Here is a 14,722-nt window from a genome sequence, read left to right as displayed (position 1 = left end):
CACGCGCCGCCAGGAAGTTGTTAGCGAGCGCGAGATATTTGGAGATTTACTCCTCTTCCGTTCGAGATTATCTCCGGCTCATGTATATCCATTCAAGCGTCCGTCATTGAATCTGGACACTTCTACTCCGTAACCTGACGAGTATGCGGTGATACAGATCATTATTTATCTCTTTCTCACATGCAGTTCCTGAGACATGGGACCAACGACAAGATAGAGCTCCGTTGCATCTCACACGTGAAACAAGTCCAAGATACGTACACATATTCTCTTGCTCCAACAGTTCTTGCGGCCGATAAACATGCCTTGCCTGGTAATCCATATACGCATATACCCAAGAGTTCTAGAATATTCTAGACCACATACCGAGTCGTGCCGCACCGCGCCAACTCGGTTGGTGTACAATTATACAGTGAATACATGGCACCTGCAGGCGTACACACGAGCTCTACAGCCGGTTCTGGACGTATAGAGGCGCATGTATATATGGCTGCGCCTGTTAGCTTCTTCTATTTGCACGTCATGAACACGCTTACGTGCATGCATGGAACATATACAGGCCCATGCAATTGTTGCTAGCTTCTTACCAATGCATCTACATGAACAAGCACGTACACTTCCCACATATTTTATTTACACACTAGCACATTACAAATACAGGCACATGCGTGCATACAGAGGATTTTAAATTGACAAAAATCCATCAAACAATGGTATAATTACGATATTTCAGATTGTAAAATACGATAGTTAGGTTGAGTTACCGTAGTTAGATGTCATATTGTCCTGAGACTAGTGACAATTGTGGTATGCATACCTACTGACCTGTAATTCCCTATTTATTTTGTATTAGATTGCTTCTCTAAGAGGATTTCAAACTTTTGAGGACAAGACCAGCACCATTAACCCTGTTACTGGTGTTAATGAACAACTTGCTAAAATGATCCAGGATAACATCGTTCCTGATTAGAAGCTAGCTGTTGGAAAGCCTGAATATAAACAAATCATTGAAGACAAGCTGGTCAGTGTTAACCCTCTTGTTTGCTTATTCTGAACAATTTGAGCATAAACTTTGATGTGTCTTTCTTCAGAAAATACCCTGTCTGTTTGATGATACTGTAAGGGAGTTAATGTGGGGATTGAAGAATTGCATGCGGGATTTAGTGCCTGAAGAAAAATTGAAGCTGACTAGAGAGGATTGTCTTCAAATGAGTGAAGGAATGAAAATTGTCTTGAAATTAAACATTATAATGTTGAAGTCGAACCAGAGATTGTAAGTTTATCACCTCCTTCCCAATGTATCTATTGTTTTCTACTTTGTTACTATCTTAGTATATTGTTAAATTTTTGTGGACCAAGTATCCTTAATTTTAAGTGGTTATTAAAATATTTTGATTCAAATATATTTGTGAGCTTTTTCGTTTTCTATTGTTGATGTTAATGCTCCTTAACCACAGGTCAATCAAGATATCATTGAGGCTGCATCTGGTATATATTGTTGTGATCGTGTTGTGGACAGACACTCTGAGAACCTAAGAGCTGCTGGAAAGCATCTTAAAAAAATATCAGGCATTGACACTCAGGATTGGAATATAGTCAAACTTGCGGGTGCTCTCAAGTTAATGTTCTATCCTGAAGAGGAGTTTCCTGCTGCTGAAGAGGTATATATCATGAATACTTCGTTGATTTACTAACAGACTCTTGATTTATTCTTGCCTTTTGATGTGTCTTTATGAAGGAACGTAGCTTTCATTAAATATCAATTTCTGTTTCTTTCAGATTTTTTCAGATGTGTATTCGAGGTTGGTGAAAGATGGGCCTCCATACAAGGGAAAGATCTTCAAAATGCCATGCAAAATAACATTTGAAGAAATTTTTGAGGCCCGTCGCTTTAGAAATGAGTTAATAACTGTTGCATTATGAGGTGATGAAGAAGGCAAAAGAAGCATACAAACTTATAAAGGTGACTACTGAGCTTTGAAGCTGCTGGATATTAGAATTATTACTCAGTAATAGAGTGCTACTCGTTATCCTAGTACGTGTTAGCAACGTTGAATGACTTTTGTCTGTAAAATAGTACTTACTCTCTGTGCATGTGACTATGAGAATATGAGATGCTTATGATGGATATGAAAGTATTTTTATGCGTAGATCAGTGGATAATACTTAGATAGAAGACTTAGATCGTCAAGCGCAGTCGCGGCCATGGCGCCGCCAACATGATGGCCGCGAAGGCAGTAGAGGTAGCCGTCAACGTGCCCGCCAGGTCATCGAAGGTAGCAGCAGCACAAGTGCGGTGCTGTGGCGACGGTGAAGGCGATGGAGCTTCCTGTCGCTTACAACGCCCCTCTTGATCGGTCTAGGGTTCGGAACTTCGGTGGGGGTGCTGGCGGAACCTCATGTCTTGTGCCTCAGTCCCCATCGCCCTTTTATGGCGCTGCGCAACGGGGGCACATCAACCAGTAGAAAGGTTGAGCGCCCCCGATCAGGACGCGGATCAAGGGCCTAATTGGTCAGTGGAGATCAACCTAACATTCTCTCCCTTGATCTCATCTTATGACTTAAATTTAACTTTATTTTTATTTTTCCCATTCCATCACAGATCAGTGCATAGAGCGTGCCTTATCGTCACGGTCAATTGCCATTAGATTTAACAGCTATAATGCACCTTTCTGTTTTGAAACAGATACTCAATTAGGCCCTTAGTATCCAGAAATCATAGATTTTCCCGTAAACCCATGTCGACTGTGTGTTGTCTGAATGCACTGGGTGGTAAGCCTTTGGTAAGCGGATCCGCAAGTACTTACTCAGTACTTATGTGCTCAATGCTTTTAATATGATTCTGAATTTTCTCCTTTGCAACATATAGGCCATGTTCGGCTTACCCCATATTCGGCTTGTTCGGCTTATTTTTTTAGCCGGAACAGTATTTTTCTCTCACAATAATTCAGCCAGAACAATGCTTTTTAGCCAGTTTCAGCCAAGTTTCAGACTAGCGAACGGGGCCATAACCTAGTGTCAATGTGTTTGGCAGTACTTGACCTGTTGTCTTAGGAGTTAACTACTTTAAATGGTTATTGCTGTTGACTATCATCGTTAAATTCGGGTACTAATTTCCTTAACTTCCTTTTGCCTGTTCCTTAAACCCCATGTCAAGCTATACTATGGTATGTATCACTGATGACACCATAACTGTTTCTTTGGAGTTTTTCCACAATAATACTCCAACTGCGAGTGTTAGCAACTAGTGTGGATTTCACTACACATCTCGCTAAGACTTAAAATTTGTACCATCAACTATTTGAGAGTACTTATTATTTCTTACTCAGCATGATGCCTATGATACTTTGTAAAATTGTAAGACATTCTCAACTCCACTCCAGTGATCTATATCTAGACTGGACTTCTGCCAAAATATCCCGGATACGTAAACTACGTCAGGGTAAGTTCTTACTTATACTTGTACACTCATCAAGCTTCCAACAGCTTAGGTCAGTTTAGGTCTAGATCTATTCAGCTATATGGTAAGTATTTACAAGGAATATGATATTTATTATATCCGAACATATTTTCTTTCATCGTTAAGATGTCTTCTGATTGTCTTGCGGTGCACGCCGACCAGAGCCGAACACCGTACACCTTAATCTTATGGTCTGGATCTTCACGTGTCATGGGTACCTGGGTTGTACATTGCGACGTGAATGAAAATATGTAGCGACATTGCGACGACGACGCCGCCGAGGCAGGGGCTGGCATGGTTGAGGCCGACACGCTGCGGAGGAGGGCCGTGGCCCGTGGGGGCCAGAGCGTCGGCCTGTGGCCCGGCGAGACACAAAAGGCGAGGCGAGGAGTGGAGTAGGCAGGAAGAAGTCCGAGCGGGTGAAGATGGGTACGGCGGCGGGGAGAATACGTGGAGAGGCAGTGTGCAGCTAATTTATTTACCGCAGATTCTTTTTTTTTTTCGGTCAAAGCGGCGTGGACCCGTTTACAACGCCGTAGGCGGAGGCCAAGACACGTGAACCGGCGGAGTCCGTGGATTAACCAAGCTTTTACCGGCACTCAGCAGTCACCGATGACAGGTGTGATGCAGGCATTGGAAGTTTACACGCGGATGCCCTGGCCGTCGTCCAATTTATCCCTCATTGAAGATCTACTAATTTCTTACTTCACAACATAAGTGTATAGGAAGCTTCTATTGGGTTTGGGTGATAATGAAAGACGACATTTTTCTATTGTAATCCCGTGTGAAAAGAAATGTATAAAAGCTTTCATTGTGTTTGTTTAATCCCAAGTCAACGTTTGTTTGATCAACCATCTCCCCTTTTATGTTGCATGGTCTTCTCAGTTTGCTTCATTGCCATGAATGCGCATGATAGATTTTCACCCTAGAACCAGAGCTCAAATTGGTGGAGCCTAAGTTGTTGCATGACATAACAGGAGCGACCATCATCGACCCAATTGGTGTCAGTAAAAACGCTCCTAAGAGAGGAACTGAACTTTTGAATCCTCAAGCCATGATCAATGGCCCCTTTAATATATCGCAGAATTTGCTTCACAGCCCCACAGTGAACATCAATGAGTCGAGATTGAGCTGACAGATCTTATTGATGGCAAAGGAAATGTCCAGCCGTGTCAAGATTAGATACTGAAGGGCTCTAACAGCACTCTCATACAGAAAAGCATCAGTATCACTTTGCCTATTTAGTTTCCAAAATTTTGCAAAATTTTTCAAGATTCCCCATCACATCGAATCTTTGGACGCATGCATGAAGCATTAAATATAAATAAAAAATAAAACTAATTACACAGTTTAGACGAAATTCACGAGATGAATCTTTTAAGCCTAATTAGACTATGATTGGACACTAATTGCCAAATAATAACGAAAGTGCTACAGTACCCTTTCCCAAAATATTTCGCCAACTAAACAAAGCCTTAGTGCATGACCAAGGTCACAAGACAATTTATCTTCTGTATATGCAATGGTATAGTATGAGATAAAGTTCCCATCTGCTCTTGTGATTATGTTATTGGTAAGCTTAATTATGAGATAAGCTCCCATCTTCTATTGTGGCTATGTTACTGGCAATCTGCTATGAGAAGTGTTAATCAAATGTTTGTGTTGCCCAGAGTCTAGACCATTTAGCTGTGCAGTTATTCTGGGTTTGCTTCAGAATTACACAAAGCATAGTGGAAACTAGAGTAAGATTAGTCCTTGTTTCGTACAACATGCAGTATGTTTTTAAATATAAATACTGAAGAAAAAACCAGCTCCTCATGGGAAATTAGAGTAAGATTAATCTTTGCTTCGTACAACATGCAGTATGATTTTAAATATAAATACTAAAGAAAAAAAATCAGCTCCTCATGGGAGTCAATGAACGATGACAACAAATTAGTGGTCACAAATCATCACTGTTCTAATCACATTTTATATTTCATCAATCATAACCATGACATTATCGAACAAATGTTCTGTACAATAATCCTGTGAACATCACCTTGACGTATAATCACTTTCCATCAGAACTTACAACATTCAACAACACTACAGCACCAAGTTGCAAATCTTACCAATACCTAAAGTAGCAGAAGACTAGAGAAACTTCTTCTCAAGCCCCGCAATACATACAACATTTCCGCTGCACCTTCGGAGTTCAAACGAATAATTGTCCTGCTGTGGCTATCGTACACCCAAGCAATGCGCCAGCAATCACCTAGGACCAATTTGGCACCCAAGAATTTAGGAACACATAAAAATGGTAATTCATAAATGTATGACACAAGAAGATAGTGGCACTGACGAAGCTGCATGATGTTGATAGTAGATAAGCATATCTACATATGTTGCCAAGTAAAATGAGGGCATTGTGATGTGGGGTCGGCCAGTTTGAGGCTCACTTGGTATCCACATAACCATAATGCCAATAAGCCATCGCTTTCATTTTGCCGACAACAATAAAATGCACTCTCTTGAAAAAACAATAAAAAGGACATTTGAACAAACCTGGGTTGGTGTATGGCCTAAATGTTCTCGCAGTGGTATTGTTTCAGACAAGGGATGTTCAGAAGGAAGTTCACAAACTATTTGATTCAATACCTAAAAATTAGATAAAACAAAACTAGTTCAACATAAGCACACCACAAATTGTTATCATAAGACATAGAGAGCTAGCACAAGGTTGTTATCAAAACTATTTGATTCAATACCTAAAATTTGGAGAAACAAAATTAAGTTCAACATAAGCACAACACTAATGTCATCATAATACATTGAGAGCTATCACAAGGTTGTAACAATATAGAAAGGCTATTGAACCAACAGATGGCACGCAAAGAGTTATTATATACCTCTGCTTGCTTTCCAGCATGCAATCTGATACCAGAAGCATCGTACATTACCTGCCAAGTCACAAAAAGTAAATTCGTGAGACCTCAAAATTTGGAATTAACAAAAGGAAGTCAGCATAAACGTGTGCACAATATGCCCACATGCAACAGAATAACGTCCAACCCAAAACTGAAAATTGCATCCAAGCAACAACAATATAAATGATAATTTTTCTTCAATCAAGATTCAAGAAGTAAATAAAACCTCTTCAGAAGAAACATGGGTTGGGATGGAGAACTGATAACCTACCACACTTGCAAATATAGTTGCTGTTGCAAAGAGGGAGCAGTTAAAGCCATCTTGGAATCCAATCGCTACTGCTAGTGCTGTAACCGTGGCAGAATGTGATGATGGCATGCCACCGGAGCCGATAAGCTGCTTGGGATCCCATCTGTTCTCCTTGTACCTTTGTTTGAAAACAAGAACAAATCAAACTTACTGCAGCATGGGAAACTGTATAAACACCTGTTCAGACTTGAACCACAAATTTATTGCTGATCTTCCATAAAGTTTATGCTGATGTATCTATCTACATCAAAACTGTGGGGAAAAAATGAGAAAATAAGCAAGAGACCTTGATACATAATCATTCTTTTGCCAAAATAAAGATCCCATTGGGATCCTAAGCCTGTCTGCGCTATTATAAGACAAACAAAATAGGACCCCCTGTGTTCATCACCATGCCTGGCTTCACTGTTGCAAGAGTTCCTTGACCATCTATCCAGAAATCAGATGAATTCCACAGCCAAAGATCATACTGTTGCCAGGACAGATCAATTGATCAAATGTGGTGTAAATAACCAGCAAACTGCACTCCATCATTGATCAATTGTGGTGTAAATAACCAGCAAACTGCACTCCATCAATGATCAATGCATTCCAGTCCAAAGGACACCTCATAAAAAAATACAGTGGCCCACAATTCTTCCCTAGATTGACCAGATCAAGGCCAATTCTATTTGCTTCCAGCTCAATTCATCAAAACCAGCGAGAAATGGAAGCAAATCCACCATATAGGATGCTATTACATTCCCAGTGTATCATTCATTCCTCTAGCTGTGAGGAACAAATTCTTAAGCTCGTTTCGGATGTCCAGGAAACGGAACAGTCGAACAATGTAAAGAGGCAGCTTTGACCGACGGAACCGCAGGCGGATCCGACCACGCTCGCGCCCGATCCCAGACCCAAACACAACGGACAGGACGCGAGGCGGGTGAAGGCAGGAAAAGAGGAGAAGGGAATCGGGGCACGGGCGAGGAGCGAGGCGTACCATGTGACGAAGAACTTGATGGACTGCGCGATGGCGAACCCGAGCAGGGCGGCGACGAGGGGGTAGTTGTGGAAGACGGCGAGGTAGGAGAAGCCCCCGGGCGGCGGCGGCGAGGAGGCGTCGTCAGCACCACCGTCCCCCATGGCCGAACGAAAGTCCCTGGCTCTTGGACGGGCGGGGCGCGGCGCTGCCCTGCCTAATCCTGCCTGCCTGCCCCACCCCCCACCCCCCGCCCCTGCAGCACGTCACGTTACCGGACCGGAGCGCGCGCCCTCCGACTATATATACAGCCTCCGCAATCCGCGGCCGCGCTCGCTAAAAAGCTCCTCCTTCGCTTCGCTTCCTTCTCGTCTCTCTCTCCCTGGTCCCTGCCCGCGCTGCGTCGCACGGCTCGGGCTCGCACGCACGCACCGCACCAATGGCGACGGCAGCCCGCTGCCGTATGCTACTATTGCAGGATGCCCCGGATTTGTTTGCTGCTCTGCTCTTGGAGGGAAGGAAGGAGCAGCAACTAGCCAGGCAGATACTCCTCGGATTTATTTGGGTGTGCCGGCGCGGGGGAGAGCTCAGCTGCTGATTGGAGTGGAAGGGGGAGGGAGGCATCAAAACGGAAGCCTGCTGGCGAATATGCCGATCGGTGGACTTGCGCCCACGGAGGCACGGAGCGATGCAGGAAGAGCTAGCTGCCGTGGACCGTGGTAAGCTTCTGCCATTGGTCCAAATTGTTTTAGCGTACTGTAAGTTTATTCTGGCCGGTAGATCCGGCCGGGCTGTCACGTCCCTCCGCTTTGCGTGATTGCGAAAACAACAAGAAGCAACGGGACCCTTGGGCCTTGGCTTACGGTGCCAAGACGGTGACACTGCTTTGGCGGCTAGCAGGCATGTTGCAGATTGGAAACCTTGAGATCTCAAAAGAAAAAAGTTCCGGAGTAGGAGTATCTCTGAATTGCCCATTTAGATGCCACCAGATCCTGATTCATGCATGCGAAACAACACAGCGCAACTGTCAATCTAGCATGTGGATTGGATACAGTAGGTGCATAGGGGAGGAATAGACAGGGACGTGGTGCTCGGGGCCAATAATCTTGCGCGGACAAGACATTTGCTGCCACGCAACGTTCATGATAGTACTTGCACAAAGCTTCACGCATAAACCTGACGAATTGATATCCTAATCGCGACGTGAGAGCGTAGCTCGCCCGCCCGGCGTTTGATCAAGTCGCACAGCCGGAATGGGGTTCGACTTTCGAGTGCATGGTTAGGTCGACAAGTAGAACGTTAGACCCCGTTTTATGCTCTCTGTTCAACACACGCCCATAGATCCAGTCCCAGTTAACATGAGCTCAAGTTGCAAACCATCCAAAAATCGTTCAGTTATGTGTGTTTTCACTTAGACAAGCTGACTGAAATATTGCTTTAAACGTCTACCAGTGGAAATTGCCATTCATCAGAGGAACATCACGGTCAAAATTGTCAAATCACAACTTTGAACAGGCGACCAGGCAAACAGGCATGATCTCCGGTTTCTACTATAGGGCTACATAGTGGCTACATGGCCTTTTGGCTGCAACCAGAGCCGACCCAACACCCAAGCCAATCAAGCCAGCAACCTAATGCTACCAAAATATACATTCACATCTCTTGCACAACCAACAACTACATCCCCCCGTGGCGAGCCTAACCTTTCATTTCGTGATGTAAAACCAGTTATGCGGGGCGTGAGGATTGGTCATCTTCTTCAAGTCCAGGTCCATGCCATCATCGTACTCCTCGTCCTCCTGTGGCTCGGACGCCTTCCTCTGCCTTTCCCTCGCCTCAGCTGCTTCCAACCGCAGCTTCTTGCGGACATAGTCATCATACGACATCTCGCACCATTTCTTCGCGTCGCCGACCACCTGTTGGTTGTGGCGCTCCACGTCCCGCTCCAGCTTAGTCTTCTCGGTGTTCTTGGGTTCTCCCCGGTAGTCATAGCGGTACATTGGCTTTTTCGGGTCATAATAATCCTTCCCATAGACCTCTGTCTCATCTATGTCATATCGCCTAGGCTCCTCGATAGGAAGGCCAAGTGCTTTCCGACTGCAAATCTTTAGGACTTAGCAAATTGTGCACTTGGTGCAGTGACCCCAGGTTTATGAACCTGACAGGAGCCCCTGAGCCTTTGTTGGAAAGCCAATCCGTGACCCTAACTTTGTTTGTGACCCCAACGTTGCCTGCCGGGCCGAGCCTTTGTTGGGAAGCCGGTCCGTGAGGGACCCTAGATTTATGAACCCGACAGGAGCCCCCGAGCCCCTGGGCGATTCGGGTAGAATCGTCTGGAGGATTTTTGTCTTGACGGTGGGTGTGCGCGAGCGCACCCGCGGGTGTAGCCCCCGAGCCCCCGGGCGATTCGAGCAGAATCGTCTGGGGGGTTCGTGTTGCCAGCGGGGGAAGTTTCGTTTCAGCAAGCACGTGAACCTCAGGAGAAAAATTGGTTGTCTCTTGCCCTTTGGTATTCTCCCAGTGATTGATTTAGTGTTCATCTTGTGATTGGTTCACTCCTCTACACTGCGGTATAATCACCCTACTCACTTATTTATATTCTTACAAACTAGTTGTAGCAAGCTCTTTAGTGTAATTAGAATTAAGAGCTTGCTTTGTTGTTTTAAGTTCATCTAGTGGAGCTCTTTAGTGTAGCAAGTGTGAGAGCTCTTAGTGAGTAGTGACATAACAAATGGTGTGTCTAGAGATCATAGCAACTAGAATTATTGGATAGGTGGCTTACAACCTTTGTAGAGCTAGAGCAAGTTTGCATTTCGCTATTTGTTATACTAATCAAATTGCTCTAGTTGATTGGTATATTTTAAATAGGCTATTAACCCCCCTCTAGCCATATTAGGACCTTTCAACAGTGCTAGCTGTCTTTGCCTGAGAAGGGACGGCTTCGGCCGAAGGAGGTGGCGCACTGGATTCGTCTGTGAGGCTTTTTTCGGGATAGAGCCGTGCGTGGACTCTTTTCCGGTGGATCTTCACCAGGCGAGCTCTGTCGGAGGGAAAGTTGCCCAGGATCGTGCTGGTGGAGGGTTCCATGCCTGTAGCTGCTCAGGTTGGCCAGTTCATAAAGTTTGATGAGATATCCTCCAGCCACGGTGGCCATACCTCGGCGGGTAGCATCCCTGCCTAGGAGCTACTTCGACTACATGAGAAGGTCAGGAGCTCCATGCTCTTCTACTAAGCATCTATGGGTGCGACGCCCTTGAGGTACCTGTTGCGCTCGCTGAAGTCGAGGGAGCAAAACCGGGCGGAGTCCTTGAGGTACCCGTTGCGCTCGTCGAAGTCGAGGGAGCGGAACCTGACAGGCCCTTGCGGCGGTGGTTATGTCCGGCGATATGTGTCGTGGCTTCTCCTTGGGTATCAGCTGATGCCGCCGAGCAGCCACAGTAGTATTTGGAGTAGAGGTAGTCAATAAATGTAATCGCTAAGTTCATGGGGGAGCCCCCGTGTGAACAATTTTTTTGTATCAATGAATATATCTGTTCTGTTTTTGTGATAGAATCACTATCCGTTTCTTGTTTTTTATCCTAGCGTAGCTTTGTTTTTATCCTTTCTTTTTTGCACCTGCCCGTTTGTTCCATAGGCTGCAACTTTTAAGAACCTAGGCATAGCCCATGGGGCTCGGCTGCTCGTAACCGTAGGTTGTGGCAGGGTGCGTTCAGTTGGGAGTAAGAACAAAGTCACGTAGGGTAATAAAAGGAATGGAATGCCCTTTTGTTCAGGTAAACCGTGTGATAGTAAAAAAGAGAGGTAGTATTTAGTATTGTCCCTCATGGAGCCCCCGAGTGACCCGAGCTGAAAATGTTCGGGCTAGGGTGCTTTACAGGAGCAAGTGTTGACTAAAAAGCAGTAAGACCAAATTTAGGGGAAAAATAACGTAGCTGTTCAATGTTTTAAGTGTTGGTGAGAACGTTGCCATTGTCGTCCTCCAGTCGGTAGGTGCCCGGTCAGATCACTTCGGTTACTATATAGGGTCCTTCCCATGGTGGAGAGAGTGTGTTTTCCTTCATTGATTGGGTCCTCCGGAGGACGAGATCATCGACTTTGAGGATCCTCCCCCTGATCTTCCTTTCATGGCACCTGTGGAGAGTTTGTTGGTAGAGAGCGGAGTGGATGACGGTCGTCTCGCGGGCCTCCTCGAGCAGGTCGACTGTGTCTTGTTGAGCCTCCGTAGCTCGGTCACGGTCAAAAGCCTTCACTCTTGGGGCGCCATGGTCGAGGTCGGAGGGCAGCACTACTTCAGCTCCGTAGGCTAGGAAGAAGGATGTGAACCCTGTGGATCAGTTTAAAGTCATTCTCAAGCTCCAGAGGATCGCTGGGACCTCTACAACCCATCGCTCGGTGTACTTGTTGAGTCGGTTGAAGATGCATGGCTTTAAGTCCTTGGAGGATCATGCCATTAGCACGCCCGACCTATCTATTAGTACGTGGGTGTCCAACCGAGGCCTAGTCGATTCTGATGCCATATCCATCACTGAAGTCCAGGAACTTCTTCCCGGTGAAGTTAGTCCCCTGGTTAGTGATGATGCAGTTAGGGACGCCGAACCAGTAGATGATATCAAGGAAGAATTTGACCGCCTTTTCCGAGCAGATGTTGGTGATGGGCTTGGCCTCTATTCACTTGGTGAACTTGTCGACTACTATGAGTAGATGAGTGAAGCCATGAGTGAAGCCGCTCGGGCCCTTTTTGAGGGGTCCTACCATGTCAAGGCCCCAGACCGCGAATGGCCAGGTGATTGGGATGGTTTGAAGCTCCTGCACCGGCAAATGAGTTTGTCGAGCATAGAATTGGCATCCTTCACACCTGCGGACGACCTCCTCTGCATCTCGTAGCGTTGTGGGCTAGTAAAAACCTTAGCGAAAGGCTTTTCTGACCAGCGACCTCGAGACAGCGTGATGTCCGTAGATCCTAGCATGGACCTTGAGGAGGAGCTGCTTCCCCTGGTTGGTGGGGATGCACTTCATGAGCACCCCCGATGGACTCTATTTGTAGAGTTTGTCACCGAGCGCAACAAAGGTCTTGGCGTGTTGAGCGATCTGTCAGGCTTTAGTCCTTTCGAGTGGGAGAACCTCCTCGAGGAGGTAGGCGAGTAGCGATGCTCGCCAGTTAGTTTGATCGAGTGCCAATACAACGACGTCAGCGGGTGACATCGTCATAGAGGCACTAGGGTCAGAGCCTCCGAGCGCCGACTTAGCGTCGGGGTCGGAGCCCCCGAGTGACGGCTTGGCATCAGGGAGTGTCTGGATTAGACCTTCTAGGATGCGGGTGGATGGCTTGTGGAGATCATTGATGAAGATCCTGCTCGGAGACGGATCTCGCCTGGTGGCCAATTTTGTGAGGAAATCGGCGGCATCGTTGTCCTTTCGGGGGACGTGATGCAGCTCAATTCCCTAGAATTTGTCCTCGAGCTTGCGCACCTCTTGGCAGTATGCTACCATGTGGGAGTTGTTGTAGGAGGACTCCTTCATGACCTGGTCAACGACCAACTCTGAGTCGCCGTGGACATAGAGTCATGTTGCGCCGAGCTCGATGGCGATACATAGCCCATTGATGAGGGCCTTGTATTCCACAGCGTTGTTTAAGGCCAAGAAATGGAGGCAGATGATGTAGCGGAGCCTACTCCTAAGATCAGCACCACTCTAGCCCCTGAGCCAGGTGCCATTACGGACCTATCGAAGTACATTATCCAGTACTCGTGGGTGACGTTCGGTGTCGGTAGCTACACCTCCGTCCATTTAGTGACAAAATCTATGAGAGCCTGAGATTTGATGGCGGTATGGGGGATATACCTGATTTCATGGCCCATGAGTTCAAGTGCCCACTTGGAGATCCGACCCATGGCATCACGGTTGCGGATGATGTCCCCGAGCGGGTAAGAAGTGACGAACGCAACTTCATGGTCGGTGAAGTAGTGCAGGAGCTTCTGGTGGCCATCAGCATGACGTATAGGAGTTTCTGCACCTAGGGGTACCAGACCTTGGGGTTAGTGAGTACCTCCCTAATGAAGTATATGGGCCGCTAGACCTTAAGGTGGTGTCTCGGCTCCTCCCTTTCGTCGATCAAGGCGGCGCTTACCACATGGTTGCTAGCCACGACGTAGAGGAGGAGGGGTTCCCCCCGCTTGGGAGCGACAAGGATTGGGGCCAACATCAGGGATGCTTTGAGACTCTCCAAAGCCTACTGAGCTTTCTTAGTCCAGACGAAGGTGTCTGTCTTTTTGAGGAGCTTATAGAGTGGCATCCCCCGTTCGCTGAGCCGGGAGATGAATTGACTCAGGGCAGCCAGACAGCCGATGAGCCTTTGCATGCCCTTGACGTTGCATATGGGGCCCATGTTGGAGATGGCCATGATCTTTTTAGGGTTGGCCTCGATGCCGCACTCGGACACAATGTATCCTAGCAGCTTCCCCTTTGGAACCCTAAAAACACATTTTTTGGGATTTAGCTTGATGTTGAACCTTCGAAGGTTCACGAATGTCATGGCCAAGTTTGCGATCAGTCACAAGCTTGAGCCATTTTGACCACTATGTCATCAACATAGACGGCGATTGTTGGTTTCGGCCGCTTGGCTTGATCAAGCTAATCAAGCGGGTCAATTTGGTCGGCGAAGCATTGCTGCATGCACATTTGGTAGGTGGCGCCAGCGTTCTTCAGGCCAAAAGGCATGGTTACGTAGCAGTATGAACCATACGGGATAATGAATGAGGTTGCGGGCTAATCAGACTCTTTCATCACGATCTGGTGATAGCCCGAGTAGGCATCTAGAAAGGAGAGGATCTCGCAACCCGAGGTGGAGTTGACTATCTGGTCTATGTGCGGCAAAGGAAAGTGATCCTTCAGACACATTTTGTTGAGGCTAGTATAATCAACACACATTCTCTATTTCTCAGTCTTCTTTTTAACAAGAATAGGATTAGCAAGCCAGTTAGAGTGGAATACCTCTCTGATGAATCCGACTGCTAGGAGTTTGGTGATCTCTTCGCCTATGGCCCTGCACCTCTCATCGTCGAAGCGACGTAGGTGCTGCTTGG

The 14,722-nt window shown here is 46.4% G+C and overlaps 2 protein-coding genes across 3 annotated transcripts in view; one reads left to right on the top strand and one right to left on the bottom strand.

The window, feature by feature from the left end:
• Nucleotides 1-5,395: 5,395 nt before the first annotated feature.
• On the bottom strand, nucleotides 5,396-8,238 carry LOC136450902 (uncharacterized). 2 transcript variants are annotated; one of them, XM_066451571.1, is made up of 5 exons: nucleotides 7,662-8,234; nucleotides 6,641-6,797; nucleotides 6,352-6,402; nucleotides 6,008-6,100; nucleotides 5,396-5,717 (listed from the first exon to the last, which is right to left on the bottom strand). In XM_066451571.1, the coding sequence occupies exons 1-5, from the start codon at nucleotides 7,802-7,804 to the stop codon at nucleotides 5,658-5,660; spliced, it is 504 nt and encodes a 167-aa protein (XP_066307668.1). In that variant the 5' UTR covers nucleotides 7,805-8,234; the 3' UTR covers nucleotides 5,396-5,657. The 2 variants fall into 2 exon arrangements, with proteins under 2 accessions (XP_066307668.1, XP_066307669.1); XM_066451572.1 differs by lacking the exon at nucleotides 6,008-6,100 and having other exon boundaries at nucleotides 7,662-8,238.
• Nucleotides 8,239-8,257: 19 nt separating this feature from the next.
• The window catches only part of LOC136450901 (probable thimet oligopeptidase), a 35,600-nt gene continuing 29,135 nt past the window's right edge, over nucleotides 8,258-14,722 (top strand). The window contains exon 1 of the mRNA XM_066451570.1: nucleotides 8,258-8,359. Within this exon, the coding sequence (XP_066307667.1) occupies nucleotides 8,329-8,359 (31 nt within the window). The 5' untranslated portion in view covers nucleotides 8,258-8,328. The remainder of the gene's footprint in view (nucleotides 8,360-14,722) is intronic.

This window comes from Miscanthus floridulus, chromosome 5, assembly GCF_019320115.1.
Source record: "Miscanthus floridulus cultivar M001 chromosome 5, ASM1932011v1, whole genome shotgun sequence".
Taxonomy (NCBI): domain Eukaryota; kingdom Viridiplantae; phylum Streptophyta; class Magnoliopsida; order Poales; family Poaceae; genus Miscanthus; species Miscanthus floridulus.
The sequence above is the reverse complement of the archived record's forward strand: the minus strand, read 5'-3'. Positions and strand labels throughout refer to the sequence as shown.